The sequence below is a fragment of the Phyllostomus hastatus genome, unplaced genomic scaffold (assembly GCF_019186645.2).
Source record: "Phyllostomus hastatus isolate PE091 unplaced genomic scaffold, TTU_PhHast_1.1 phas_contig_40, whole genome shotgun sequence".
Lineage (NCBI taxonomy): Eukaryota > Metazoa > Chordata > Mammalia > Chiroptera > Phyllostomidae > Phyllostomus > Phyllostomus hastatus.
In genome coordinates this window covers 3240094-3266277 of record NW_025333872.1, presented here as the reverse complement: position 1 = coordinate 3266277, position 26184 = coordinate 3240094, and the positions used below count along the sequence as shown (strand labels likewise).

Here is a 26184-nt window from a genome sequence, read left to right as displayed (position 1 = left end):
GAGTCAGAAAAGTTCCAGAACTCGGAGATGAGATCTGTAATGGGACGGGTCCCCCATGTGTGAATCAAAGAATACAAACCTCAATTTTCAGGTAAGGTAACAGAACTGGCTTTTTAGCACAGAGACCCAAATGGACCCACCAAAGTGAGAATGGTCCCTTCTGAACATTTTTGTGTACTTCCTTTAGATATGTCTTGGGACTGTTTCTTTACTTTATTTCTTTATTTAATTTTATTTTATATTTTATTTTCTGAACAGGCTTAAGATGATAAATGTTCCTCATGTGGAGGCTGCCCCTCAGCAGATGCTGAGATGACCAGGAAGACTCCTGTATACAATTTAGGACCTATACAAAATTGAAGACGAAACTTCACTTTTTGAAATTACAAAATATACGCGTGTGCTGAAATCAAAATAGCTTGTTTTTAGAAGCTCGCATCCTTGATGGGTAGTGCCCTAAGCATGGACTGGATCTGGTTTTTAAGTAATCCTACCCACGTTGTAGCCGAGTCCTGGTTTGTGAAACACTGCCCATAAAAGACACAGGTTGTCACGTGCTGGTCCCTGCCCCACAGGAATCCCCAGGGAGGGACCAAGCTTGCCTGAGCCCCAGCTACTTTCCTGCAGTAAGTGTGCTGAGGCCACATGGGCTACCTGAAGGATGGAGCTATTCTCAGGGCAAAGTTCAAGTGTGTTTGTTAAATAAATAAATAAAATAAACAAAGAATCAAATTCAACAACAGCAAAGGCAGTGGCATGATTTCAGCTACAACTGAGGGGTCTGTGCAGTCTTCACTGAAGTGGGTGTGGTAGCTCCGCCCCCAAATCCCTTTTCCTTCTTCTCCCAGCCCCTGAATGCAGCAGCTGCCTGAGTGGGAGGGTAGAGAGGCTGGGACATTTCCCCTGATAGGTCTTTCTAGGAGGAAAACAGGCAGGAAGCAAGGTCATTGCTGGGAACTGGGGCAGAAGGTACATCTGGGCCAGTGAGCGGGGACAAGGAAGCCGATGGAAACCAGAAGTCTCAGGATGGGAGGGGATGTGGGGTTAAAGGCTAAGGTCAGCACCTTGAAGTCCAGCCTGGTCACCAACACCCCAGGGAGCTTCAACACACAGGCAGCCCTGCACCTGCTCTACCTCTACCTTCAGAATGGGCTCCCTGAGTGGAGGGGCCATGTCTCCCCTCAGACTGGGGGTCCCTGAGAGCTGGGCTGGGTTTCCCTCAGACTGGGGCTCCCTGAGGGCAGGGTCATGTCTCCCTTCAGACTGGAGCTTCAGTTATAAGATGAAGAAATCATGGGGACATAACTTACAGCATAAGGAATAGAATCAATAATATCATCACAACCACATACTTTGACAGATGGTCACTAGACTGTTGTGGTGATCATGTCATAAGTTATATAAATGTTAAATCACTATGTTGTACTCCTAAACTAATATAATATCATATGTCAAGTATAACTAAAAATAAATTTAAAAAGTAAAGTGTGGTGAGAACATGCAGAGACAAGTAAGAACAGGGTCTTTGTCTCTCCCCTCAAACAGAGCTTCTTGACAGTGGGGATCCTGTCATCTTCCTGCACCAGCATGGGGGCTCCCAGTACTGCTCCTCCCCCTCCCCAACAAGTCACCTGGGCCACAGGCCTCTCCCCAACCCGGTATCCATGGAAGCCAGAATGTGTCAGACTCTGGGTGGCGGTGTTGGGGAGCAATCAGGAAGGATGGGCAGACACAGGAACACAAAGATGTAGGACACAGCTCTGGTCTGAGAGAATCCCCAGGCCAGGAAGTGTCCCTCACTCGTGGGTGGGGTGAGGTCTGCAGGACACAACAGAGAAGGCAGTGTGTGGGAGTGCTCAGGGAGTGGCTGGGGCCAGGCTCAGTATAGACTGGAGACCCCACGGGGATGGGGAGCTGGAGGTGAATTAAGGGCGGGTGGGGGTTAGACTGAGCTAGCAAGGGGTTCAGCAGAAGAACCCAGCAGGGACGAAGGTACAGGTAGGGACCTTGATGGTCTGGGGAGCAGGGGAAAGCCTTGGAATGATGTTCAGGAGGACTCACCGGGGCAGGAAGAGAGCAGCGGGAAGAGCCCGGGACAGAGGCGAGGATCCGGTCTGGGATGGGGCTGGTGGCCACCCAGTGCGGCTGGGCCCAGGTGCTCAGGTGAGCTCAGTTAACACAGTGGAGGGGAACAGCCCTGGCTTTGGGCCCAGACCTGGGCCTGACACTGAATTAATAAATTAATCCCCAATAAATTAAGTCTGTGACTTGTGCAAGAGTTTTAACTTCTAGCCTCAGTTTACACATGTGCAAAATGGAAATAACAGTCCCTACCCACCCAGGCTTGTTTCGAGGATCAGGTGAGTTAATGCTTACAGTGGCCCCTGGGCCAGGGAAAATGCACAGTCGGTGGCAGCCGCTCTCACAGTTTCTGCTGTTTACGGGGGAGGAAAGAGAGGAACAAGCAGCCTGGTTTCCTGGGGAGTCTGCACCCCACCCCTCCACCACTTTTAGGATCAACAAACTCTTCACACCAAGCACCAATCACCTGCTTAATCTGTGACATCTTCCAGCAGCGACCATAGCTGGTGGCAAAGCCAAGTGGGGACACTGGGGACTCCATGCCCAAGGGCAGGAAACAGTGAGGGGGGACAAGGCTCTGACCACCAGCCCCGACTGCATTTCATCTTCCTGTGCTATGAGGCCCTGCTCCAAGACTGGTGAGGCGGGGCTGGGGCAGCTGGGTGGCGGGGAGGACGCAGTGGTCGGTGCCCCTTCCCCTCACAGGGCAGCAGAGCTGGCCCAGAACACAGGGCAGCCATGAGGGGGCCTGTGGGCCTAGGTGAGGTCTAGCTGGCAGTTTTAAAAATTGGGACTTGCCAGGCTTCATGGGATCTCTCTGAGGGGGGTGAAGGCACATGGTATGAAGTTTACAATAGGAGGGGGTGTCTCTCAGATTCAGGAGTTTGGGGAGGAAGCAGGAGGTAACAAAGGATGCCGGGAGGGAATGGTGTGCAAGCACAGAACAGGATGACTCCCAGGACCTCTGGCCTCCCCACCGCTTGGCTTAAATCTCAGCTGGGATCGAAGGGACACATTGCATCTTTTGGGGCCTGAGCTCTCTCACCTATAATATGGGCGCATCATTGCTCTCAAAGAGCCCCTGCACAGATCCAGCCAGACAAAGTCGGTGAAGAGCCTTATGAGTTGACGAGCCCTGTAGCAGTGGGCAGTGTGAGGAGCAGAGAAGAAGGATGTAGGTGGAGTGGTGGGAAACTCCTGAGATGCTGGGTGTCCCCACCCACACCCCGGAAAGGCACCCTCTCCAAAGACTGGCTGCTAACCTGAAAAATTCCTCCTGCAGTTTCTTCAGATTCTTTCCTTTTCTAGGTACCATTTTGACTGAAGGGAAGGAGGAACGAGACCTTGCCTCCCTAGGCCACGAAGGTGGGAAAAATGGGAGAGGGCCTCCCAAAAGAAGAAAGAAGGAGGGCTCCTTCCAGGACCCCAAGGCTCCTTCCTCTCTGGCCACTTCCCAGAGCCCAAACTACTGGCCCCCGTGCCCTGGAGGGGTGTGGCTCTCTGACCCCTGGCTCTGAGACAGCCCCCGCCCTCACTTTTTTCTGTCTTAAAGGTTCCAGATACAAGAGCTGAACGACAGGGAAAGGAAAACGGCACACACATTCCCACACGCACAACATTCCTCACCCAGACACACGGACACACGGACATGCTTACTTATTGAGACACGACCCAGAGGCCCTCTGGCACACACACACAGTCAGATACACACTCACATGCTGAGACACTGTCCTCAAGACACACACACCCCCAACTAACATATTCTCAACTCACACTGTCACATACACACATACAGAGAAACAGCCACACACTCTGTGACAAGCACTCTGTCACCCACACACGGGCTCATGCTGGCAGATACCCAGTCACACACAAAGATGTCACATACACACACCTTCCCATTGACACAGTATCACACATGAAGTCACAAAGACATATACACCGTCAGACACAATTACATGCTGAGATGTATCGCACACAAGAAAACTGTCATACAGGGTCATGTACAAAGACACAGAGAGACAGGCCCACACAGCCCTCACCCCCTTGTCTGTCTCCTTCTGTTTCTCCCTCCCTGCTTCTATTTCTGTATCTCTCTAACACACACACACACACACACACACACACACACACAGAGGAATCTGCATAGACCAGGTGGCACCAGAGGGCAGGATGTGATTTCCTGGTTGTTCCTGCCCCAGCACCCCCCTAGGTCCATGTGCAGGAGCAAACCCTGCTCAGAACAATGTCCATGCTGGACACTATGCACCCGGGACTCCCGCCACCCCTCAGGGGAGTGCGGACCCGGGGCCTCCCAGAGCCCCTCTCCAAGCCCTATCCTGCTGCCCTGGAGAAGGCTTCCAGGTTCCGGAGGATGAATGGGTCAGTTCTGCCAAGTGACAGAAGCTGCTGCCTCAGGTGCCAGTGTCTCAGTCCTCTCCACGGTCCTGTGTGGGAGAGCCTGTAGTCCCTATTTACAGAGGAGGACACTGAGGTTCCAGGCGGTCAGCGGTCCTCTGCAAGATTGCCAGCTAATAGCAGACTCAATATGTGAACCCAGGTTTGTCTGGTAATTTTGGGTGTCAAGGGCCTGCCTGTCCCCCTGCAGAACAGCTTCCTCACAGGGCTCTTGGGAAAGTAAGGAATAGGGGAGGGGATGGTCCTTCCCAGCAGCAATAGCGTGGCCTCTGCTCCCTTCTTCAGAGCTCAATTTAGCCACAGTCTGCCTGCAGGGAAGCTGCTTCCAGCCTGGCCAGACGTGACGGCGGAACTCTCACTCTCTGACGTTCCTCCAGTCCCACCCGGGTAGGCAGGTATTGGGCACGAGCCCAGCTGCGGACCCCATGATCCTCTCTGTTCCTGACCAGCTGGGTCACCTTACACAGGGAACACGTCTTTCTTTTCTGAGCTTTTGTCCCCTCATCAGTGGCATGGAGTACCTCTAGTCTTGCCAACCTCATGAATAGAAAACAGAATGCAAAATTTACCATTTATTAGAATATTACATGTGGGCATGAAGTTGTGTCACAATTATTGCAGTCTAATCTCAAAGTCCCTGTCCCTCAGATCTCTATGGCAGCCAGGGATGCTCAGGTCCCCCTACAAGAGCGTACCCTGAGGCTCCACCCTCTCTGCTCAGAGCCTGGCTCATCCTACCCTCCTCTGCCTCTCAGCCTTGTTATGGTGCCAAGACATCTCTGGCTTTTGCCCTTGGCCCGGGGTTGAGGAATGAGGGGATTAGAAGAAAGGGCAGGTTCAACGAGCCCCTCTCCTCTGGGTAAAGGAAGGCGCTTTGGGGAGAAGACAGGCAGCCCCCAGAACCTCTCCTCTTCCCTTAATCCAAACCAGTCTGCAAACTTGGTCTGGAGCAGGTTGCAAACCCCATCCCATCCCTTCTCAGCCAGGGGAGGAGTCCAAGGTGAGAGAGAAGCACGTAACTGGTCTGTAGTCCTGGCTCCAGAAAGATCCCAAGTGCACCAGGAAAGCCAAGGCCCAGCTGAGGGTCTTGGGGGAGACACTGTGGGAGGCAAAGGTGTCTCTTGCACTAGGGCGGGCAGCTGGCTGGAGGGCAGGGAGAGGGAGGGAACCTGGGAAGAAGTTTGAGGGCTGAAAAGGTGCTGGAACCTTAGCTGGGAGGCACATGTGTCCCCACATCTGGATTGTCAAGGGGTAGATTAGGCCCTCCCAGGGCAGTGGCCCCGATCCTGCCTCCCACCTGTGCTGGGACACACTTCAAGGCCTGTGTGGGCCCAGTCCCCGAAGCTCTGGGTTCTTTAGGTCTGGGGGTAGGAATGGGAGAGGATGGGAAGAGGCAGTTCCTGACACAGGGCAGGAACCCCAAGCCTGTGCCTCCTCTCTGCTCAGGCATCTCACAGCATCTTTGGCAACTCCCCTTCCCAAAAGCAGGCTGACCACAGCCCCCAGAGCCAGAGCCTGGAGACAGGAAAGACAGGTAAGACAGTGAAGGCCAAGAAGAGGGGCTTCAGAGGTCCTCCCTGTGGCCTGCTCTCCAGTGGCATGCAGGAGGCCAAGGTATCTGTGTCTCAGCCTGTGCTCTGGTGTGTGTTGTCAACCAGGGGTCCAGTGGGGGCCTAGGCTAGTGTATGGGGAGTCTGGCTGCAGGAGCGGGAGCCTCCTGCCTGTCTGCAGCAGGGGCTGGCAGCGGGCGAGGTGTGTGGAGGGAGGGGGGTGTGCGACAAGTCCCATCTGGGAGGTCACCAGGAAGGACAACAAGCTGCGTCCCTGGGGCTATGAGTCAAAGCCTGTGCTGGGGGGCTGGTAAGGGGTAATGGAGCAGGGTGTCCACACCCTGGCCCTTTCGCGCTCCCAGAGTCTTGTTGGGGTCTCTGACCAGCAAGCGTGCAGGTTGGGGGTAGGCACTGCGGGGCAGGGGTCGGGCGCAGTGGGAGGGAGCGAGCTGGGGCAAGGGGAGGGCGGCTGGCCCGGTTTCCAAGGAGGAGTTGGGAAAGTGTCTGGGGAGACGCGGTGCAGAAGTCGGCAGCGCATCGCGGCCGCGGGGCAGCTGGCTCGCAGGCAGAGGGGCCGGGGCGGCCAGGAAGCGGGCGCCTCGCCTGGGACGGCGGCGGTCGCCCGCTGGGCAAGCCACCTCGGCTGCCAAGCCACCTCGGGCACCCAGCCCAGGGTGCCGGCTCCGCAGTCCCTGCATCCCAGGAGGTCTCGGCTCCCTCCCCCTGCGGTCGCGGAGTTTCTCTCAAGTCCCACCGCCTTTGCCAGGACCCTACGGCACCTCCGCCCCCCTTCCCGGGGCCCGCGGCCTCACCTGGGGGCGGGGGCCTGCCCTGCCCACCGTCCCGAGCAGCAGCAGTGCCAGGCGGAGCGGCCCGGGGGCGCGGGCCATGGCGGGGCGCTCAGGACTGGGCCACCGCTGCCACCTGCGGAACCGCGCGCTGCGACTAATCCCTGGCGGGCGCCGAGCGCCGGGCGCGGGGGAGGAGCCGGCGCGGGGCCGCCCCGCCCGCGGGAGGGGCCAGGCAGGGTCCCCAGCCCTCCGCCCCGGCGACCGACACCCCGCAGCCCGGCCGCGCCGCTCAGCCCGTCCGGGTCGGGAGGTGCAGGGTCCTGCGTCCTCATCCCCACCCACGCACCCCGCCCTCCTCCCAGGTGCCCCTGGTTAAGGAGAGCTAAACCACCGCCACCTATTCGAGGCACCGCAAAGGAAACTGAGGTCGGAGGAGCGCCTGGGACTCGTCCAAGGTGACACCGGCCCTCAGACCCCTCCCGGAAAATGTAGCCCCGAGAGCTGTGAGTGGATAGAAAGACAGATCCACTCGGTGGGGCTGCCTGCTTTCCGAGACCTCTGGTTCCCGAGCTCGGTCCCTAGGGCAGCCCTGGGACAGCCAAGGTTGGGGGAGGAGAAGGGACACGACGAATGGAAGGATGGAGTCCTGCTGTTGGGGAGAGGAGGTTTCCCCCACTCCTGCAGCCCCCGGGGCCCCTGCTCTGAATCACTAGGCTCTTAGATCTCTGTGTCCGCTCGATACCGAGTGCCCACGGCTGTTCCTGTGACTCCTGCCTCTTTGTCTCCCGGTATTTTACCGGCCTTTGCATCCACCCCCAAACACAGTGCGGGCCGGGGAGTGGGGACGGGGGGGGGGGGCGCACCACTGGCCCGCAACCTGTGGGAGGGAGTGCTAAGAAGGCACAGACTTTCTGTTCCCCAGTGACTGTGACCAGTTGGGCGGGAAAAGGAGTTTACCCTCCCCCACCCCCAAAGAACTTTGATGTCACCCTTGGGAAGGCGGGGCAGAGCAACCCCCCGCCCCCTGCCCTGGAACCTGCCTGGGGCATGTCTGGAACATTCCGAAGGGAAAGAGGTTCTGTTGGAATAGCTGTTCCTCAGGGGGAGAACAGCACTTTTTAAAGCCCAGAAGGAGGGTGGATCTGTCTGGGAGTCATTCATTCCCTCCTCTTCCCAGAAGTCAATCTAACAGTCACCTTCTGTGTGTCACTGAGGATTAGTTTGTTCAGCCGAGCATGACAGAAAACCCCAAACAACAGCGGCAGTAATCGAGGGCTGTGTCCTGTAACGCAAGGTTGGAGTTTCAGCGAGGGGTGGAGCATGGCTGCGTGATCATCTGGGGCTGGGGGTCTTCCAGCCTCCAAATTCTTGTGGCCCCAGTTTCCACCTAATGACCCAAGGTGGCTGCTCCAGCCCCAGCCGTGACTGCCACATCCCAGCCAGCAAGGGGGAAAGGGAAGACCATGGGGGCACCTCCTCCCGTAAGGACACACCCTGAGAGACACACTTGTCAGTCCCACCAGTGGTCAGAACTCAGACACAGGGGCAGTCTTGGCTTTGAAGAAGTCTGGGAAAAGTGCCTTTTATTCCGAACAGTCACTGGCAAGATTAAATACCAGGACATTTATTAATCTAGAAGAAGGGAAATACAGTTAGGTGACCCTTGAATAACACCAGGGTTTGGGGTGCCAACGCCCTCACCATTGAAAATCCACACATAGATAACTTTTGACTCCCCCAAACTACATTCATCCCCTAGGACATGCTTCCCTTGGATTAGGTCCAGGATCCTCACAGATGCCCAAATCCCCGGATGTGGAAGTCTCTTATAGAAAATGGAGTAGAACAATGCATACAGCCAGCCCTCCATACCTGTGATTCCCAAACACAGATGGGGAGTGTTGGCTGCATCTGCAAACGGGGAACTCTCAGGGATCCGCGGGCCAGCTGTATATTTATGGGGAAAAAATCCACATGTGAATGGACCTGTGCAGTTCAAATCTGTGTTGTGTGAGGGCCAAGTGTATACATACCTGGATGGAGGGATGGAGGGATGGAGGGATGGAGGGATGGAGGGATGGCTAACTATTCAGAAACAGCTTGCAGGCTCTGCCATCCCAGGGTGGAGGCTGGGGAGAGGAGGAGAAGACAGAGGAAGATAAGGGCTAGAGAAAGCTCTCAGATAGAATTGGGCCTTTACTATGAACTTATCAACCTCTAAATTACATTTATTCAGGTATCTGTTGAGCACCTGCCATGTGCCAGACACTGAACTAGCCCCTCCCACCCCCACTTGTGGTAAAGTGGTGACTAGTCAGTCTATCCTCAGGGAAATTCTAGTCTAATGCAGGAGGGAGACATCAAACATGTGCTTACTGGCACCCTGTAGATTACAATTACAATCATGATCAGCAGGTAATTAGAAGTTCCGCCCTCTGCAATTAATAGAGCACTTTCTCTCTGCCTGGGTCTTTCTCTGACTGGGAGGGGAGTTTTGGGTTCAGCCAGTGCAGGGCAGGCACCCCTAGGAGCAGCTCTCAGCGTGAACAAACAGGAGTGGATGGATAGATACCCAGTTCCTCACCACTTGACCAGGCCACTCAGACGAAGCCCCAGCCTCTGGTGGTGGCAACCTGCTCAGTAACACACCCACTGCTGGCTTCCTTCCCTGGCCTGTCTCACTTCCCAAAAGTAGGGGACTGGTACTTCCTGGGGACCCCTCCCAGACACAAATGAACTACTTGTTCTAAGTCCTCTTCTCAGGGTTTGTTTCTGGGCTAGCCCAGCTGAAGACAGTGGGCGTAGGAGATTATCCAGGGGTGGGGGTTGGCCCCCTGAGCCCAGAGACACTTGGGTGGCTGATTACCCAACCTCCCCTTTCACCCAAAGGCTCTGAGTTGCTTACCACTCTGGACTGTAACTGTCTCTTCATGACATAGGCTGTGAACGAGCCAGCACGCTGTATTTCAGCACTGGCACAGGCCTGTACCTTGTAATAAGTGCATAGTGTTCGCAGAGCCTTCCCGATTCTGCCTCAGCTGTGATGCGTGGTAGCAGGTGCTGTGTCCTGGTGCCTCCATGTGTGTGTGTGTGTGTGTGTGTGTGTGTGTGTGTGTGTGTGTCCCACAGCTGCTGGAGGTTGGGTGTTGTCTCCGCAAATTGTAAGTAAGCTTCAGGGTAGGTCCAAGTTCTGATTCTTTTCTTCAAAAACTTAACTGCTCTCCCTCCCTCTTTGTCTAGTTTCCTAGAGGACTTTCTTTCTAAAACCCTCACCTGACCTCATCCCTGAGTCTGTCCATTGGTTCCCCACGCCCCAGCACCAAGTCCTCCAAACTCATCAGCATCTAAGGAGTCAGCTTGGAACACTTCCAGCTTACATTCCAGATGAACCTCTCTCAAGTACTTCTTCCCATCTCTTTGCAACACGGTCCCTTCTGTTCGAAGTGTCCTCGACCACCCTGCCTGCCTGAGCTGACTCATACTGCAGGACCCCTCTCTGAGAAAACTTAGGGGACCGCATAGGGGCTTTTGTCAGCTGCAGGACCCTGGAAGGCTTTCCTAACATGGTTCTCAGGGTTCCCCAACTCCTTCCCACTCTTGGAGTCTCAGAGAAGAGGTCACCTCTACCTGGAAGCTTTCCATGATTCCACCCCCTTCTTCAATTTCTTCTGAGTACTTTGGACCCCTCCTGGATGTTTGCTGAGTAATCCCTTGGTTTTTCCCCAAATAGGGGTCTTGTTTTATTCATCTGTATACCCACAGCACCCAGTGCCAGGTTGGCACATGCTAGGTATTCAGTGTCTCTTGTTCAAAACACTAAAAAGAATGAATTGAAAAACTTAACCACGTTCTTTTTTTTTTTTTTTTTGTGGAGGGAGTCAGCCAAAGGGGCTAAGTTTTCAGACAGTTTATTTTTTTATTTTTAATATATTTTATTGATTATGCTATTACAATTGTCTCATTTTTTTCTCACCTTTATTCCCTTCCATGCTGTACATCACCCTCCCACCAACATTCTCCCCTTTAGTTCATGTCCATGGGTCATATATATAAGTTCTTAGCCTTCTACATTTCCTATACTATTCTCAACCTCCCCCTGTCTTGTTTTCTACCTACCGTTTATGCCACTTATTCCCTGTACCTTTCCCCCTTTCTCCCCCCTCCCCTTCCCCTGCTGATAACCCTCCATGTGATCTCTATTTCTGTGATTCTGTTCCTGTTCTAGTTGTTTGCTTAGTTTTTGGTTTTTTTAGATTTGGGTTTTTGATACTTGTGAGTTTGTCATCATTTTACTGTTCATAGTTTTTATCTTTTTCTTAGATAAGTCCCTTTAACATTTCATACAATAAGGGCTTAGTGATGATGAAGTCCTTTAACTTGACCTTATCTGAGAAGCACTTTATCTGACCTATTTTAAATGATACCTTTGCTGGATAGAGTAATCTTGGATGCAGGTCCTTGCCTTTCATGACTTTCAATACTTCTTTCCAGCCCCTTCTTGCCTGTAAGGTTTCTTTTGAGAAATCAGCTGGTAGTCTTATGGAAACTCCTTTGTAGGTTACTGTCCCCTTATCTCTTGCTGCCTTTCAGATTCTCTCCTTCTCTTTAGTATTGGGTAATGTAATTATGATGTGCCTTGGTGTATTCCTCTTTGGGTCCAACTTCTTTGGGACTCTGTGAGCTTCCTGGACTTCCTTGAAGTCTATTTCCTTTGCCAGATTGGGGAAGTTCTCCTTCATTATTGTTTCAAATAGGTTTCCAATTTCTTGCTCTTCCTCTTCTCCTTCTGGCACCCCTATGATTCAGATGCTGGAGCGTTTAAAGATGTCCTGGAGGTTCCTAAGCCTCTCCTCATTTTTCTGAATTCTTGTTTCTTCATTCTGTTCTGGTTGACTGTTTATTTCTTCCTTCTGGTCCAAACCATTGATTTGAGTCCTGGGTTCCTTCCTGTCACAGTTGGTTCCCTGTGCGTTTTCCTTTATTACACGTTTTGTAGCCTTCACATGTTCTTCTATTTTGTGACCATACACAATCAATTCTGTGAGCATACTTATTACCAGTGTTTTGAACTGTGCATCTGATAGTTTGGCTATCTTTTCTTCACTTAGTTGTATTTTTGCTGGAGCTTTGATCTGTTCTTTCATTTCAGCCATTTTTTTTCTCAGTGCACCTGTTATATTGTAAGGAGCAGAGCCTTAGGTATTGGCCAGGGTGGGGGAACCCATGAGTGCTGTGCTGTGGTGCTGTATGTGGAGGAGAGGTCCGAGGGGGAATGATGCCACTTGTTCAGCTCTCCGCTAGCTTTCAGTCACTTCTCCTGCTAAGCAAATTGGGCCCTTCTGGGTGGATGGGTTTGTGTACATTCTAGAACCCTGTGGGTCTCTCCAACGAACTCTCCCGTGAGGCTGGGAGTTTCTCCCTCGGCCTCAAGCCTCACAGGTTTTTTTTCAGTCAGAGGTTTTGAGGCATTATTTCCCCAAGCTGGAATCCTGGGTTGCACAGTCTGTCTCACTCCCCAGTTGTTCCTCCTGGTTTATCTGCACGTGAATGTGGGACCACCTTCTCCACCAGCCACTGCCTTTCCCATTCTGGTTCTCCAGCCACCACATTGCTGTGAGTCCTCTCCACCCCTCCTGCCCATCTCCTCCCCTCCTACCAGTCTGGATGAATATTTTTTTCTTTAACTCCTTGCTTGTCAGACTTCCATACAGTTCAATTTTCTTTCAGTTCTGTTTGTTTTTAAATTTGTTGTTGTCCTTCTTTTGGTTGTGTGAGGAGGCACAGTGTGTCTACTTATGTCTCCATCTTGATCAGAAGTCTCCCACTTAACCATGTTCTGTCAACGTCTCATGGCTCTTCCTCATGAGTCTGTGAGCTCCTGGAGAGAATTATGTTTCGGTCTTTGTCTCTGGATAGCCAGCATTGGCACAGGCCCTGGCACATAGTAGGTGTTCTGTGACATTTATCCCAATGTTAATGTGTCAATCCAGGGTCCAGTAAAGTATCTGACACATAGTAGGTGCTCAAAAACTTATCAGAAGAAAGATGCACTGGGAGAGAGAGCAGATTATGTACCGGGGAGCACAGTTCTTGCCGATCCCCACCCTGCTATCAGGGCCCCTTCTCAGGCCCTGCTGTGGTCTGAATGTTTATGCCCCCCACCCCAATTCATGTTAAATCCTAACCCATAATGTACTGGTATTAGTAGGTGGGGGCTTTGAGAAGTAATTAGGTCATGAGAGCTGAGCCCTTGTGAATGGGTCAGGTGCCCTGATGAAGGAGAGCCCAGAGTCTCCCTTGCCTCTTCCACCACGGGAGGACAGAAGAAAAGTGGCCACTGATGAACTGGGAAGTGGACTCTTACCAGACACCAAATCTACCAGGATCTTGGACTTCCTGCCTCCAAAACTGTAAGAAGCATTTGTTGTTTATAAGCCACCAAACCTATGATATTTTTGTTACAGCAGCCTAAGTGGACTAGGAGAAACCCTCCAGAATGAAGGGCAGGAAGCTCCCTAAGAAAAGAAATTTGAACAGATGGAATACTATTTCCTAAACTAACAATAACCATGAACAAAAACAATAGCTACCACTTACCAAGCCTCCACCCTGAGCTGGGTGCTGCTGAGTGCTCAGGGTGTCCCAATCTTCTCAGGTATTTTGCCCATTTATGAATGAGAAGACCAAGGCTCCAGGATGAAAAGTAGTTACTCCCAGAGCAGCCCTGGCAGCATCCCAGGGCACCTGCCCCAAAGGCTGGAGCAGTGGCCCTGGGGAGCCACTGAGTCTGCGGCAGTGCAGAGGGTGCCAGCCTGTCCTGGGAGCCCTCTGTAGCTCCTTCTTCTGCAGCCCAGAGCTCTGGGTCCTGCTCCTACCCTGATGCCCAAAGCTTCCGTGGCCCTAAAGTGGGTCACTTTCATCTTCTATTAAAAAAATTCGGTTTTCAGAGTATCTTCAGAAGTGCAAGGGGGAGCAACTGCTGTGTGCATGTGAGGATAAGATGCAGCAAGGCCTGTCCCTCTGGAGACAGGTCCCAGAGCAGGCAGCCACTCCATCCTCCTTTGTTCCTGGCTGAAGAAAACCCTCTCCTTGGTAGGAAGACTTAGCCAATGGGCAGGACAGAAACTTTCACACCAGGGAAGATGGAGAGGGAGGGAGAGGAAAGGCAGAGAGACCAGGGGTGGGGGTAGGGGAGGAGGACAAGGGGAGAGGAGAAAACCTTGCTAAAAAGGCAGATGCCTCTTGTCCATGTTGTTCAGGTTCCTTTCCAAGCTCCAAGTTCCTAAGAAAATTGTTTATATTCCAAAACTGAAGATCATATCCCTCTTCTAGGGGACTAGATGGGCAAAGAGCCAACATCTTTTAGCTGAATACAAGCATGCATGCGGATACACACATATCTCAGAGCCTGTCAGTCTCGGGTGCAAATCCAGTTCTGTTGCTCACTGGACATCTCCAATCCTCAGTTTGACGGTCTATAAACTGGGGGTAATAAGAAAGTCCAACATTTACTGAGCATTTACCTTCAGCCAGGCTCTGTTCCAAGAGCCATGTGAGTGTGGCTTCATTAATGCTGCCCACCAGCTGCACCCTAGTTGTTGCCTCTCCAGTCTGAAGACCTGCTGCTGGGATGAGACATGGGCCACGGGAGTGGGCCCAGGAATCCCCCTTCAGCCAGGAGAACCTGGCTGCCAGCAGCACCCGGGGGCAATGGAGTAAGTCTCTGGAGGATGCCCCTTCGGGCAGAGGCTCCACCCTGGGCCTCCTGCTTCTCTTCTCTGATCCTGCCCTTTGCCTCTGACCCACAGCTTCTGGGAGGAACCCTGGTTTGTGAAGTGGCATCATTTTAATCTCCATTGTTCTGATGAGGACCTGGAAACACAAAGCGTGAAGTAACTAGCTTTGGACCCAAGATGGTTTAAGATAGCCCAAGAGACCCGAGACGAAAACCCACCCAGACCCGGCACACTGCCTGCACATTCCCTGTCTTTTTAAAAATATTTTGTTTATTTATTTATTTTTAGAGAGAGAGGGGAAGGGAGGGAGAAAGAAAGGGAAAGAAACATTAATGTGTGGTTGCCTCTCATGTGCCCTCCACTGGGGACCTGGCCTGCAACCCAGGCATGTGCCCTAGACTGGGAATCCAACTTGCAACCCCTTGGTTCATAGGCCAGCACTCAATCCACTGAGCCATACCAGCCAGGGCTGCACATTCCCCACCTTGCAGAATTGTAGACAATTGGGCACAGCACTAGCCCAGAACCTGTCACACAGCAGTACTCAGTAAAGGGCAGTGTTCACACCACTCTCATTCCCCTGGCCCTCTGTCTTCCTGGCTGTGGTTGCACCAGCTGTACCAGGTCTCAGCAAGCGACAGGCATGGCTACTAATGCCTAGGGGCTCTGGCTCAGTGCATTCCTTCCTGGCCCAGGTGGCTACAGCCCAATATCTGGCTCTGGGGGAGCATGGAGGCCAGCTAGACCAAAAAGGCCCTTCCCCGAGCGTAGTTACTATTGCTGTCCCCGCTCGCCATCCAGCCAAATTTCCCAGGTGCTGGGCCCTGTCCAGCTCTGGGCATTCAGCTGGGGAGGATTTACAGCCTCTCGAGCTATAGTGATTATTGCTGTCTTGGGAGATTGCAGCACACCGTATTTCCAAAGTGTCAGACATCGTTTTCATGACTAACTCCTCTGTTGAGAGGAGGGGACTGCTTCCTCTTTACAGAGGGAAACCAAGTCCCACAGCATCAGGGGATTTGCTTGAAGTCAGTTAATGAGGTGTTGGCAGGGTTTGTGCACCTCTGGACCAAGGACCAAGGAAGAGAAAAAGAAGTAAGGTTCCTCTCTCTTCTCCACATGGGGGGAAGGTGAGAGAGAGCCCAGGGGAGGAGGGAGTCATGGGGAGAGGGCATGCTAAGAGTGGCAGAGCCAGGGAGGGTATCAGGTGTTGCCCTAACAGCCACCTACTCTTCCTTTTGAAGAAGGTTGTGTGGCAGAGCTGGCTGAATGCTCCCAAAGTCTGGGCACACGGCTGCTGTTGTTCATTTCCTGGGGCTGCTGCAACAAAGTACCTGAAGTGAGGTGAATTAAGCAAGAGAAATTTATCATCTCACAGTTCTGGATGCCAGAAGTTGGAAATCAAGGTGTCAGCAGGGCTGGGTCCTTCTGGGGGCAGGGAGGGAGAGTCCGCTCCACCCTCTCTCCCAGCTGCTGGGGCTCAGGTGGAGCTCGTGTCCTGCCCTCTGTGCATGTCTCTCTGTGTCCAAATTTCCTTTTTATATAAGGATGCCAGGCACTTTGGATTAGGGGCCACCCTCATGACCTCATTTTAATCAAATTACCTCTGCAAAGACCCTGTTTCCAAAGAGTCACATTCTAAGTTACTGGGAGTTTGAAATTCAAGATGTCTTTTTGAGGGGTACAGTTCAACCCATAACACACCCAGTCCGCATCTCCCAGTTTCCCTTGATGCTTAGTGACCAGCGGAATGTGCGGGGAGTTGACTGAGGGCACCTCCAGGCTTGGCTCATGAGACCTCCCACACAATCCTCCACACCCTCTCCTCCATCTTCCAGCAGACACAGATGAGTAGGGGACACCTGCAAGGTCCCAGGGCACTGTGGAAACACAAGACAGAAGGAGCCTGGACTCCCAAGTGACTGCCCAGAGCAGTTTCCTGCTCACCTGCACTGGATTGTATCATGTGAAGCTGCTGAGATTCGGACACTATTTGGCACCGCAGTTAGCTTACCCTAACAGGCCTCTTGGAGCATCTGTCTGGGGACAGGGCTAGTCTGTCCAAGCAAAGGGCTTCTGAAGGTCCCCCCTTTGTAGCTGCCATTGGGTGAATAGGGCCCCTTCTCTGGGCCCTTCTCCTCCCTTGGTCCCCTCACCTCTGTCCGTGGATGGCAGCATCGGCAAGGGGACTCTGGGTCTGTGTGGCCGTGGCTCCTGGGCCTGGAGAGCGGACGTTCATTCTTACGCATATGGCTCCTCTCTACACTTCACCCCTGGCTCTTCCTACCTGGCAGCCTTTTTCTCTGGAGAGAGGCAGGGGACCGGGAAGGGAGTGGTTATGACAGAACCCACATTGTCCTTTCACAGAATTAAAGCTCTGCAGGAAAAGAGGAAATGTGCCAAATCTTACACGTTTGGAAATCAGATGAAAGGAAGCATCACACCGGTCCTCTCACTGTGGACTTTCAGTGCCTCCGTTATGGCTGAGAAATCCACTGTGACCAAAATGAGAACCTAAACCAATGTCAACATGATCTAAAACAAGAGGTGTCGTCAGACTGACCTGGTACCCGGCCCACTGGCAAGCAGCCTCCTTAGAGACTCTCCCCAGCTGTTCCTCTCTCACAGCTGCTTCAGGCCAGCTGGTCACTGGCCCCACAGGCCTGGGGAAGAAACACCCCACAGAGGAGCCTGCAGGACCCCTGGAGAGACGGCTCTGGAGCCAAGTGGGGAAGCTACTGCTGGCTTTCAGGAGCCAGGATCACCTCCGGGATCAAGGGCACTGCAAAGCCTTTTCAGGGTCCCCCCCAAGGCAACAGACAACCAGCACACAGGGCAGGCAGGACCCGCAGCAACAGCCTGACCCTAGTCTGGGAGCCCTCTGGGTCTCACTCTCCCTGACTCACTCAGGCAGAACAAAATCACCTCCCTTGTGTTACATAAAAAGAATGTGATAACCCACTCACTTCCTTCTCCTAAATAATAAAAAACAAATGCAAAGCACAAAACCAGCAAGTTTCTGGACCTCCTCCTCCCAGTAACCTGCACCATCATGCCTTGGTTGTCATCTGCGACCACCCAGGACCTCACAGGTCACACCCGGGACCCAGACTGCAGCAGCTGCAGCCATCAAGGACTGACAGTGCCAATGTCTCCCACCCCTCCACAGCATCACAACCCAGAAGTCTCCACTCCTCCTCTGGTCATTTCTCTCAGCCCTGACTTGTGACATGGTAATGCTCCAGGATTCGAGACTGGCCTTAGGGGAAGCCAGGAGTCAGCCTCTGATGTTGTGTTCTGACCTTCAGACCTGGCCTCAGCAGGACCTGCAGCTTTGCCCGGCAGGTGACACTTTCCGAGGACCCAATCTATTTCATTCTTTCCCCTCACAAGTTCAGCTCAAGAGTCACTTCCTTCCCTGCTCTGAAAGCCCTCACTCCTAATGCACTCAGCCGTGCTCTGGTTTCTGGCTCATTTGCCAAACAGGATAGCAAACAAAGCTGCAGAACCTACTCAGCACCTAATGGCTCAGAAGTCCAGGCCCCTACCTTCCAAGTGCTGTTAGGGAGCTCCAAAGGGGTGTGGACCCACAGAATTAATTCCAAGCATAGCAGTTTTGCCTTAGAAAAATGAACAAACACTTCTCCAAGACAAAAGCTGATGACACTGTGCTGTGGGAGGGGTTGGAAGCTGCAGGCCTCTGGGAATGAGAGGCTGTGGAGGCTTTAGCAGCATCAGCAGGCGGGGCTCTCAGCAGCAGTCAACACCAGGGCCAAGACCCTGAAACTCCTGGAGGCAAAATGAGGACAAGGGATGGATCCTCATCATCAAGCCAGGCCGCTGGGTCCTGGACCTGAATGATTAAGTCCCTGGAGATCAGTCTCTTTTCTCTGTGCATCAGGAGTTTGAGATCATTGACTTTTTTTTCTAGGGATGCCCCTCAAAGATGATCTGCCTCAAAAGCAGACCTAAGCCGGCCAGTGGGCCAGGTTCAAGGTAACTGTAGCCATTGGTAACTATAGCAGTCATGTTGGTGTAGATATCAAGTGATCTGAGGAGGTACCACTGCCATGTGCATGGCCTTCATCCTGGTGCAGTGGGGCTGCTGGGAGAACAAACTCCTCATGCCGGCACTGCGGCTCCATGCTAATGGGCTTCAGCCCTGCCCCTGGCATTGTCTCGGCCCCTGTGCCCAGGAAGCTGCAGTGGATGGCAGGTCTTTGGCAGCTATACCAGCTTTGCTGAGACCACTTCAATGTTATGTCCAAGACTCACAGCCTTGTCCAAGACTGACCTCTGGAAGAAGAGTTTTCCCTAAGTCTCCCTATCAGGTATTTACTGACCCACACCAGAGTATTCATGGGTAGCCTCATTACAGTGCTTGTACACAAGAAAACTCAGTAAATTAAACCTGAAAGCAAACCACCAAACAAAACCCTCACAAACATGAAGTCCAGCTGGGTACTATGGAGCAAATTCTTGTATAGACTCCCTATTACCACCTGAGTTTGGGGAAAGGCCCTGGTCAGGGCTTGGGAAGACCTGGTCTCTCATCCTGGTTCTTCCACTATTTTCCTTTGTCCCCTAAAGCAGATGGGCTCAAATTTCCAAGTCTCGATTTTCTCATCTGTGTAATAAATAATCTCTGCTATTGCCTGCTTACAGGCTGGTTGTGAAAGTTAAATGAGATGTGTGCATACAAGCTTTGGAAACTAGAAAACACCATTTAAATATAAGGAACCACCACAGTCGTACCCACATTGTTCTTGACCCCCATGGTTACAGGCTTTCCTGTCATCTCTCCCTGTCACGTGTCTTGTGCTGCAGCCAACCCAATGTGTTGTCGTGGTTTAAACCAGGCCTGCCATTGTCCACATCTGGCCTTTGTTCTGGCTGTGCCCTCCTCCTAGAATGCTCTTCTTCCTTATTTCCTTTGGTCAGATGCCATCCATCCTTCATGGCGCAGGCTAAATCCATTTCCTCCAAAGGTCTGGCTCCATCCTCCCTGAGAAAAGCCAAGTCTCTCTCCTCTGCACTCCCGTGCCACATCCTCTTTAATGCAATGACCGCTCTGAGACTTACACTGTGTGCAGAGGCTGTGCCTTCTGCCACAGCACATGCCTGAGGGCAGGCTTCCTCTTGCATCTCGCCCACGTGGAGCTTGTGCACAGAAGGTGCTGGCACCTTTATCATCTTGCATTGCAATGAGTTGGAAAGGACCTCAAAAGGTAATCAACATGACTGGGGCCTTGAGGCGGAAGATGAGCGTGGCCAAGCTCCAGGGAGCAAGTCTATAAACATCTTTTGACAGAAAAGCCCAACTTCAAAGCCTAGCATTTTTAGATTATATTTGCATTGGAGGCTTTTAAAAGAACAAAACTTTAGATTTATATTTATGTGAACAGATGTGGAAAGGAAATCAATTTCTCATAGGATTGGCTTGTTTTTTATCGGAGTGCTAAATATTATGCACCAAGTGACAAATTAATACATAAATTGACATAGAGACACCTACATGCTCTCCCCTAAATGAGAAAGGAGTGAGAAGCTGCCTGAGTGTCTTCTCATGGCTGGAGGTGGCAGGTGTCCGCATGGCATGTGTCAGTCAAGTTGGGATCCCCACAAAGGTGCTGGAGGTGAAGATGGCTCTAACCGAGATGGCTCTAAAAGAGCCTAGGCTTTTCCCTAGAAGAGGGGAGTTGCTCACATATGTTTTGGGGAACACATAATATAGCTGCACCATCTTGTCTCTGGCTCTGAAGTTTTTAGGGGGCTGCAAGAAAGATGGTAGAAGGGCTGGTGAGACCCTGGCCCCTTCCCACCATGCCCTCCTCCAGGATGGGAAGAAGAGAGAGGAGAAACATCCCAGACTGGCCCTGAGAGCAGTTCCCTCTGGGCTGGTGGGAGGGGCCTGCCTGCCCCAAGTGACCACCTGTCACACCTGGCATGGCTCCCGGAGTAGGTAAACGAAGTGTGAGCGTGACTTTCCTCCCAGATGCCAGTGTGAGCAGGTGGGCAGGAGAGGTCAGGGTAGAACTCATCTGCCCATCCCTGGGGCACCTGTCCCACAGTGCAGGGTTCCATGGCCAGGGGAAGGGTTTGAGGGGAATGTGGGCCCTGGGACCCACTAAGGGACACCAAAGCTGCCTGCTGACAGCCGAGGACTGGCTTGGCTTCCAGAGAAAGCAGATCAGACAGAAAGACATAATCTATTCTCCAAAATATTTCCATAAACATGGAAAAAAACTAAAAGTGACTACTTTCCCCAGGAGAGAGGATGACACATAAAAGACAAAGCTTCTGGCGTGGTATAACTAAATGCCAAACAGTTAGTTCTTTGCTTTGGAGGTGGGGGGGGGGAAGGGGAGGGTGTGGAGAGAAATTGAGAGAGAGAGAGAGAGAGATTTTCCATTTGTCTGGCAACCTCTCATTCAGGTTCTTATCATGACGGACACTGGATGTCCTTTGGGGGGACAATTGAAGAGGAACAATAGAAAGGGGAAGGTTTGTGCAATCAGGAAGGAATACATGAGAACCACAAATGACAAATGGATGTCCTTATCCCCTCAGACACAGGTTGAAATCCCTGAGCACATGTCTGAGGGGGCTGGGGTTCCAGCGACAGAAATACCCATGAATATGTCAGGTGGCAGACTAGGAAAGAACCCCCACATTCATTATACCATCTTGAAGAAGCTGTGAGGGAGTCAGGGAATTAGAGGCATCAGATACCCGCATCAGGTCAAATGAGGGTTTTGCCTGGAGATAGGAAGGGCTTTTGTGAATCAGCTACAGCCCAAGTAAGAATGAAAGGAAAGGCAGGGAGCTGCCGCCCCACCCCAGCACATGAGTGAAGTGGAGAGGGATTTTGCTGCTTCCTGAGGACACCTGTTTAGTGCAAGCTGTTTAAAGAAACAACTGTCCCCCTGCCACATTCCCAAGGAGGGTGGTTTTGCAAGCCTAGGAGGAAGGAAGCCGCTGCAAGCCCCCCTGTCCCTGGTTCCTTTCTGGGAGAATGGAAGAGGTCAGGGCAAGCTGCTAACCCAATAGCTTCTAAGGAATGGGTATTAGATGAAGAACATTTTCATTTCTTTTGCATTACTCCAAAGTACTTATATTTCTCTCAGAAGGTTGTATGTCAAACAAGAGTTGAGTGTTCAAAAATTATGCTTCCTCTCTGCAGTCAAAGCCAGATGCTAGAAGAAAGAAGCCATGGAATTGACTAATTTTCTTCCATTTGCTCAAGGTACAAAAGACACTTTTTGTCTAAGGCAAAATAAAGTTCTATACTTCAGAAATACTTAGGGAATTTATGGATCTGAAGAAAATAGCAATTAATAATGGATGCTTTTAGCTTTCACTTCTTTGTGTTTGGGGATCTTTCCAAAATCTATGCTGTTACTCTGCTCTGTCCAGGGCTCCCTCAGGCAGGGACCCCCTCCTCCCCAGCCATTCAAAGGCACAGAAGTCATACCTTTCAGGTCTCCCACCACTTCAGGCAGGCACCCAAAAAAACTCTTTATGTCAGGGGTATGCAGATGTCTGCCTGAAACTTGTTAAGATCTTCTGAGGAACCATAAAGAAGAAACAAGGGAAAATGTGTTCATGATTTGTTTTCAAGTAAGGGAGGTAGAGTAAGCGGGACACAGACACCAGCCCACAGTGGGTTTATGGAGACAAGACAAATTCACACGGACTACCAAGTCCTGTGGAGGAAAAGGGATGGCACGGCAAGGGGAGAGCACCTCGGAGCGGTCCAGCTACTCTCTCAAGAGGAGAGTGCGCTGACCCTTACCTTGACAAGCTTTTATTGGCTTTCCAATAGCATACATCAAAGAAGGTTTTCATTCATTATACTTAGGTTTGATTTAGGTAATTACTTTTTACAGATAGCAATGGAAGGGATGTTACTTATTACTTCTTACAAATTAACAAGGAAAAAATGTTGCAAGGGAACGATACATATAACAGGTCTGGTTACACTTCAGTCCTTAGGAGAATTAGCACAGACTTCAGGAAGTTACTTTAAAGATATGCAGTAAGGATTTTCTGCCTGAACTTAGGGTGAGGGAGTTTTAGCAGGAGCAAGTCACAAAGCAGCCTAGTTATAATGCAGGCCTGATTTCCCATGGGAGAACCGATCCATGGGTATGGTCCTGCGTGTGGACTTGCTCCCCACTGGTTTTCCATGTAGGTGCTAAGTTACATTTCCACACCTTCCGAAGCAGTTCCCTACAAAAGAGGATGACAGGAGACAGAGGAAAGAGTGTGGAGGAACAAAGGTGTCACCTTGCATGGGCTGCCCAGGTCTTCTGGCAGGTCCTGGCTGCCCCCCACCTCGCTGCCAGGAGTGTGGCTGAGATGGGCTGACAGCCGCCTGGCCTCTCAGCACCCTTGTCCCAGTGGAACCTCTTGCAGGGCCATCTGGGATCCACAGCTCCAGGGGCCTAGTGGAGCCCTTTGCTGTGACAGCACTGCACCCCAGCGTCTCCCTCTGCCCAGTCCTGCCTCCTTCCTGCCCCCTCAGGTGGTGTCCCTAGAGCTCTGCACACAAATCTCCAGCCCAGACTCTGTTTCCAGAGAACCTGACCTAAGACAGGGAGAGGTCCAAACTTTTTAGTGTTTTGAATGGGTAGACAATTTTTTTATCCTCACCTGAGGACATACTTACTGATTTTAGAGAGAGGGAAAGGGAGAAAGAGAAGGAGAGAAACACTGGTTGCCTCTCATACATGCCCCAAACATAGCAAATGGCAACCCACACATGTGCCTCCGCTGGTTGCAGGACAATGCTCAACCAAATGAGCCACACTAGCCAGGGCTGAATGGGTAAACGACTTTCAGCAATATAAAAAAGTGTGGCAAGCCAATGTCTATACAGCCCTAATAACAGTTGATGGAGTCATTATCTATTCAATATTAGGCATGTTTTTGGAATTATGCTATACAGGGACCTTATTTTATTGTACTTCACTTTATTGTGCTTTGAAGGTGTTGTTTGACAAAATGGGAGGCAAGACCCTCCACTGGCAAAAACATTATAACTCACTGAAGACTCAGATGATGGGCAGCATTTTCTAGCACTAAAGCATTTTTAAAAATAAGGTATGTAAGTTTTTTAGACATGATGCTATTGCACACTTAGACTACAGTATAAACATAACTTTTATATGCAAGGGAAACAAAAAAATGTCTGTGACTCTCTTTATTCGGATGGTCTGGAACCAAACCTGCAATAACTCTGAGGTAGGACTGTACATCCTAACTATTTCTAGAGTGTTGTCGTGTGACATTTTTTTATATCTAAAGCAGAACCATTTTTAAATGTATTTTATTGACTATGCTATTATAGTTGTCCCATTTTCTCTCCCCCTTATTTTCCTCTGCCCTGTACTCCCCCCTACCAGTATTCCACCCCCCTCCTTGGTTCATGTCCATGGGTCATACATAGACTTCTTTGGCTTCTCCATTTCCTATACTGTTCTTAACCTTCCCCTGACTATTTTATACCTATCATTTATGCTTCTTATTCCCTGTACCTTTTCCCCATTCTTCCCCCTCCCCCTCCCTGCTGATAACCCTCCATGTGATCTCCATTTCTGTGATTCTGTTCTTGTTCTAGTTGTTTGCTTAGTTTGCCTTTGTTTTTTAGGTTTCCTTGTTGCTAGTTGTGAGTTTGTCATTTTACTGTTCATAGTTTTGATCTTCTTTTTCTTAGGTAACTCCATTTAGCATTTCATACAATAAGGACTTGATGATGATGAATTCCTTGAACTTGACCTTATCTGGAAAGCACTTCATCTACCCTTCCATTCTAAATGAAAGCTTTGCTGGATAGAGTAATCTTGGATGCAGGTCCTTGCCTTTCATGATTTTGAATATTTTTTCCCAGCCCTTTCTTGCCTGTAAGGTTTCTTTGGAGAAATCAGCTCACAGTCTTATGGGAACTCCTTTGTAGATAACTGTCTCCTTTTCTTTTGCTGCTTTTCAGATTCCCTCCTTCTCTTTAATCTTGGGTAATGTAATTATGATGTGCCTTGATGTGTTCTTCCTTGGGTCCAACTTCTTTGGGACTCTGTGAGCTTCTGAACTTCCTGGAAGTCTATTTCCTTTGCCAGACTGGGGAAGTTCTCCATTATTTTTTCAAATAGGTTTTCAATTTCTTGCTCTTCCTCTTCTCCTTCTGGCACCCCTATAATTCGGATGTTGGAACATTTCAAGTTTCCCAGAGGTTCCTAAGCCTCTCCTCATTTTTTTGAATTCTTGTTTCTTCATTCTGTTCTGGTCCACTGTTTATTTCTTCCTTCTGCTCAAAATCATTGATTTGAGTCCCAGTTCCTTCCCTTCACTGTTGATTCCCTGTGTATTTTTATTTCACTTTGCATAGCCTTCACTTTTTCCTTTATTTTGCAACCACACTCAACCATTTCTGTGAGCATCCAGATTACCAGTGTTTTGAACTGTGCATCTAATAGGTTGGCTATTTCTTCATCACTTTGTTCTATTTTTGGAGTTTTGATCTATTCTTTAATTTGAGCAGTATTTTTTTTTTGTCTTAGTGTGGCTGTTAACATTGTAAGGGGCAGAGCCTTACGTATTCACCAGGGTGGAGCTCTATGTGGGGGGTGGGGTAGTGAGAAAGGGAAAAATGCTGCCTCCTGGCTCTTGCTGGCTTTCAGTCACTTCTCCCACTGCCCACAAGCAAATTGGGCCCTTCTCATGCTGATTCCTGGGTGGGTGGGGAGTGCATATATTCTAGGACCCTGTGGATCTCTCCAGTGAACTCTTCTGTGAGGCTGGGAGTTTCTTCTGCTGCCATAGCCCCTCCCCCACCCCCAGATTTTTATAGCCAGAGGTTTGAGGCTTTATTTACCTGTGCTGGAACCCTGGGTCAGGTGGTCTGTCTCGCTCCCCAGTTGTTCCTCCTGGTTTATCTACACATAAATGTAGAACCGCTGGGTCCACCAGCCACCACCTCACCCTCCCAGTCCTGCAGCCCCCACCTTGTTTTGCGTTCTCTCTGCCCCAGCTGCCCATCTCCACCCTTCCTAACAGCCTGAATGAATGTTTCTTCTTTAACTCCTTGGTTGTTGAGCTTCAATACAGTTTGATTTTCTGACAGTTCTGGTTATTTTTTGTTTTCAAATTTGTTGTTGCCCTTCTTTGGGTTGTGTGAGGAGGCAAAGTATATCTACCTACGCCTCCATTTTGGCCGGAAGTAAAGCAGAATAATTTTTTAAAAGCTTAAAACAACATTGAAGCTTCTATTTGACACCCAGGATTAAGTCACTGAGTTACTTTAACTGTGAGTGGCTTTTTGGCTTTTTAAATGGGAAGGATCTCCATAGCTCCCTAAATTTTTTTAATTAAGGTCAGTGAGTTATTTTTACACTGTTGCTTTTTTTATCCTTTACTGAATTTTGTTCTTCAAAATAACATCTTAGTTACTTTTTCTTTTCTTTTGCGTGTGGACAAGGAAAACACCCAGAAGTGTGCCTGTGTCTTAGGACTAGACCCCTTATCTTCTCATTTAGCATCTCGAGATAATTTCTCTAGCCCCTTACAGGTAAAAATGCACCTGCTGACCTGAAATGTTCAAGAAAGCCA

The 26184-nt window shown here is 50.7% G+C and overlaps 1 protein-coding gene across 1 annotated transcript in view; it reads right to left on the bottom strand.

Moving 5' to 3' along the window:
* GLP1R (glucagon like peptide 1 receptor) overlaps positions 1-6986 on the bottom strand; it is a 32830-nt gene extending 25844 nt beyond the window's left edge. The window contains exon 1 of the mRNA XM_045844242.1: positions 6863-6986. Coding sequence (XP_045700198.1) covers positions 6863-6940 — 78 coding nt within the window. The 5' untranslated portion in view covers positions 6941-6986. The remainder of the gene's footprint in view (positions 1-6862) is intronic.
* Positions 6987-26184: the final 19198 nt, after the last annotated feature.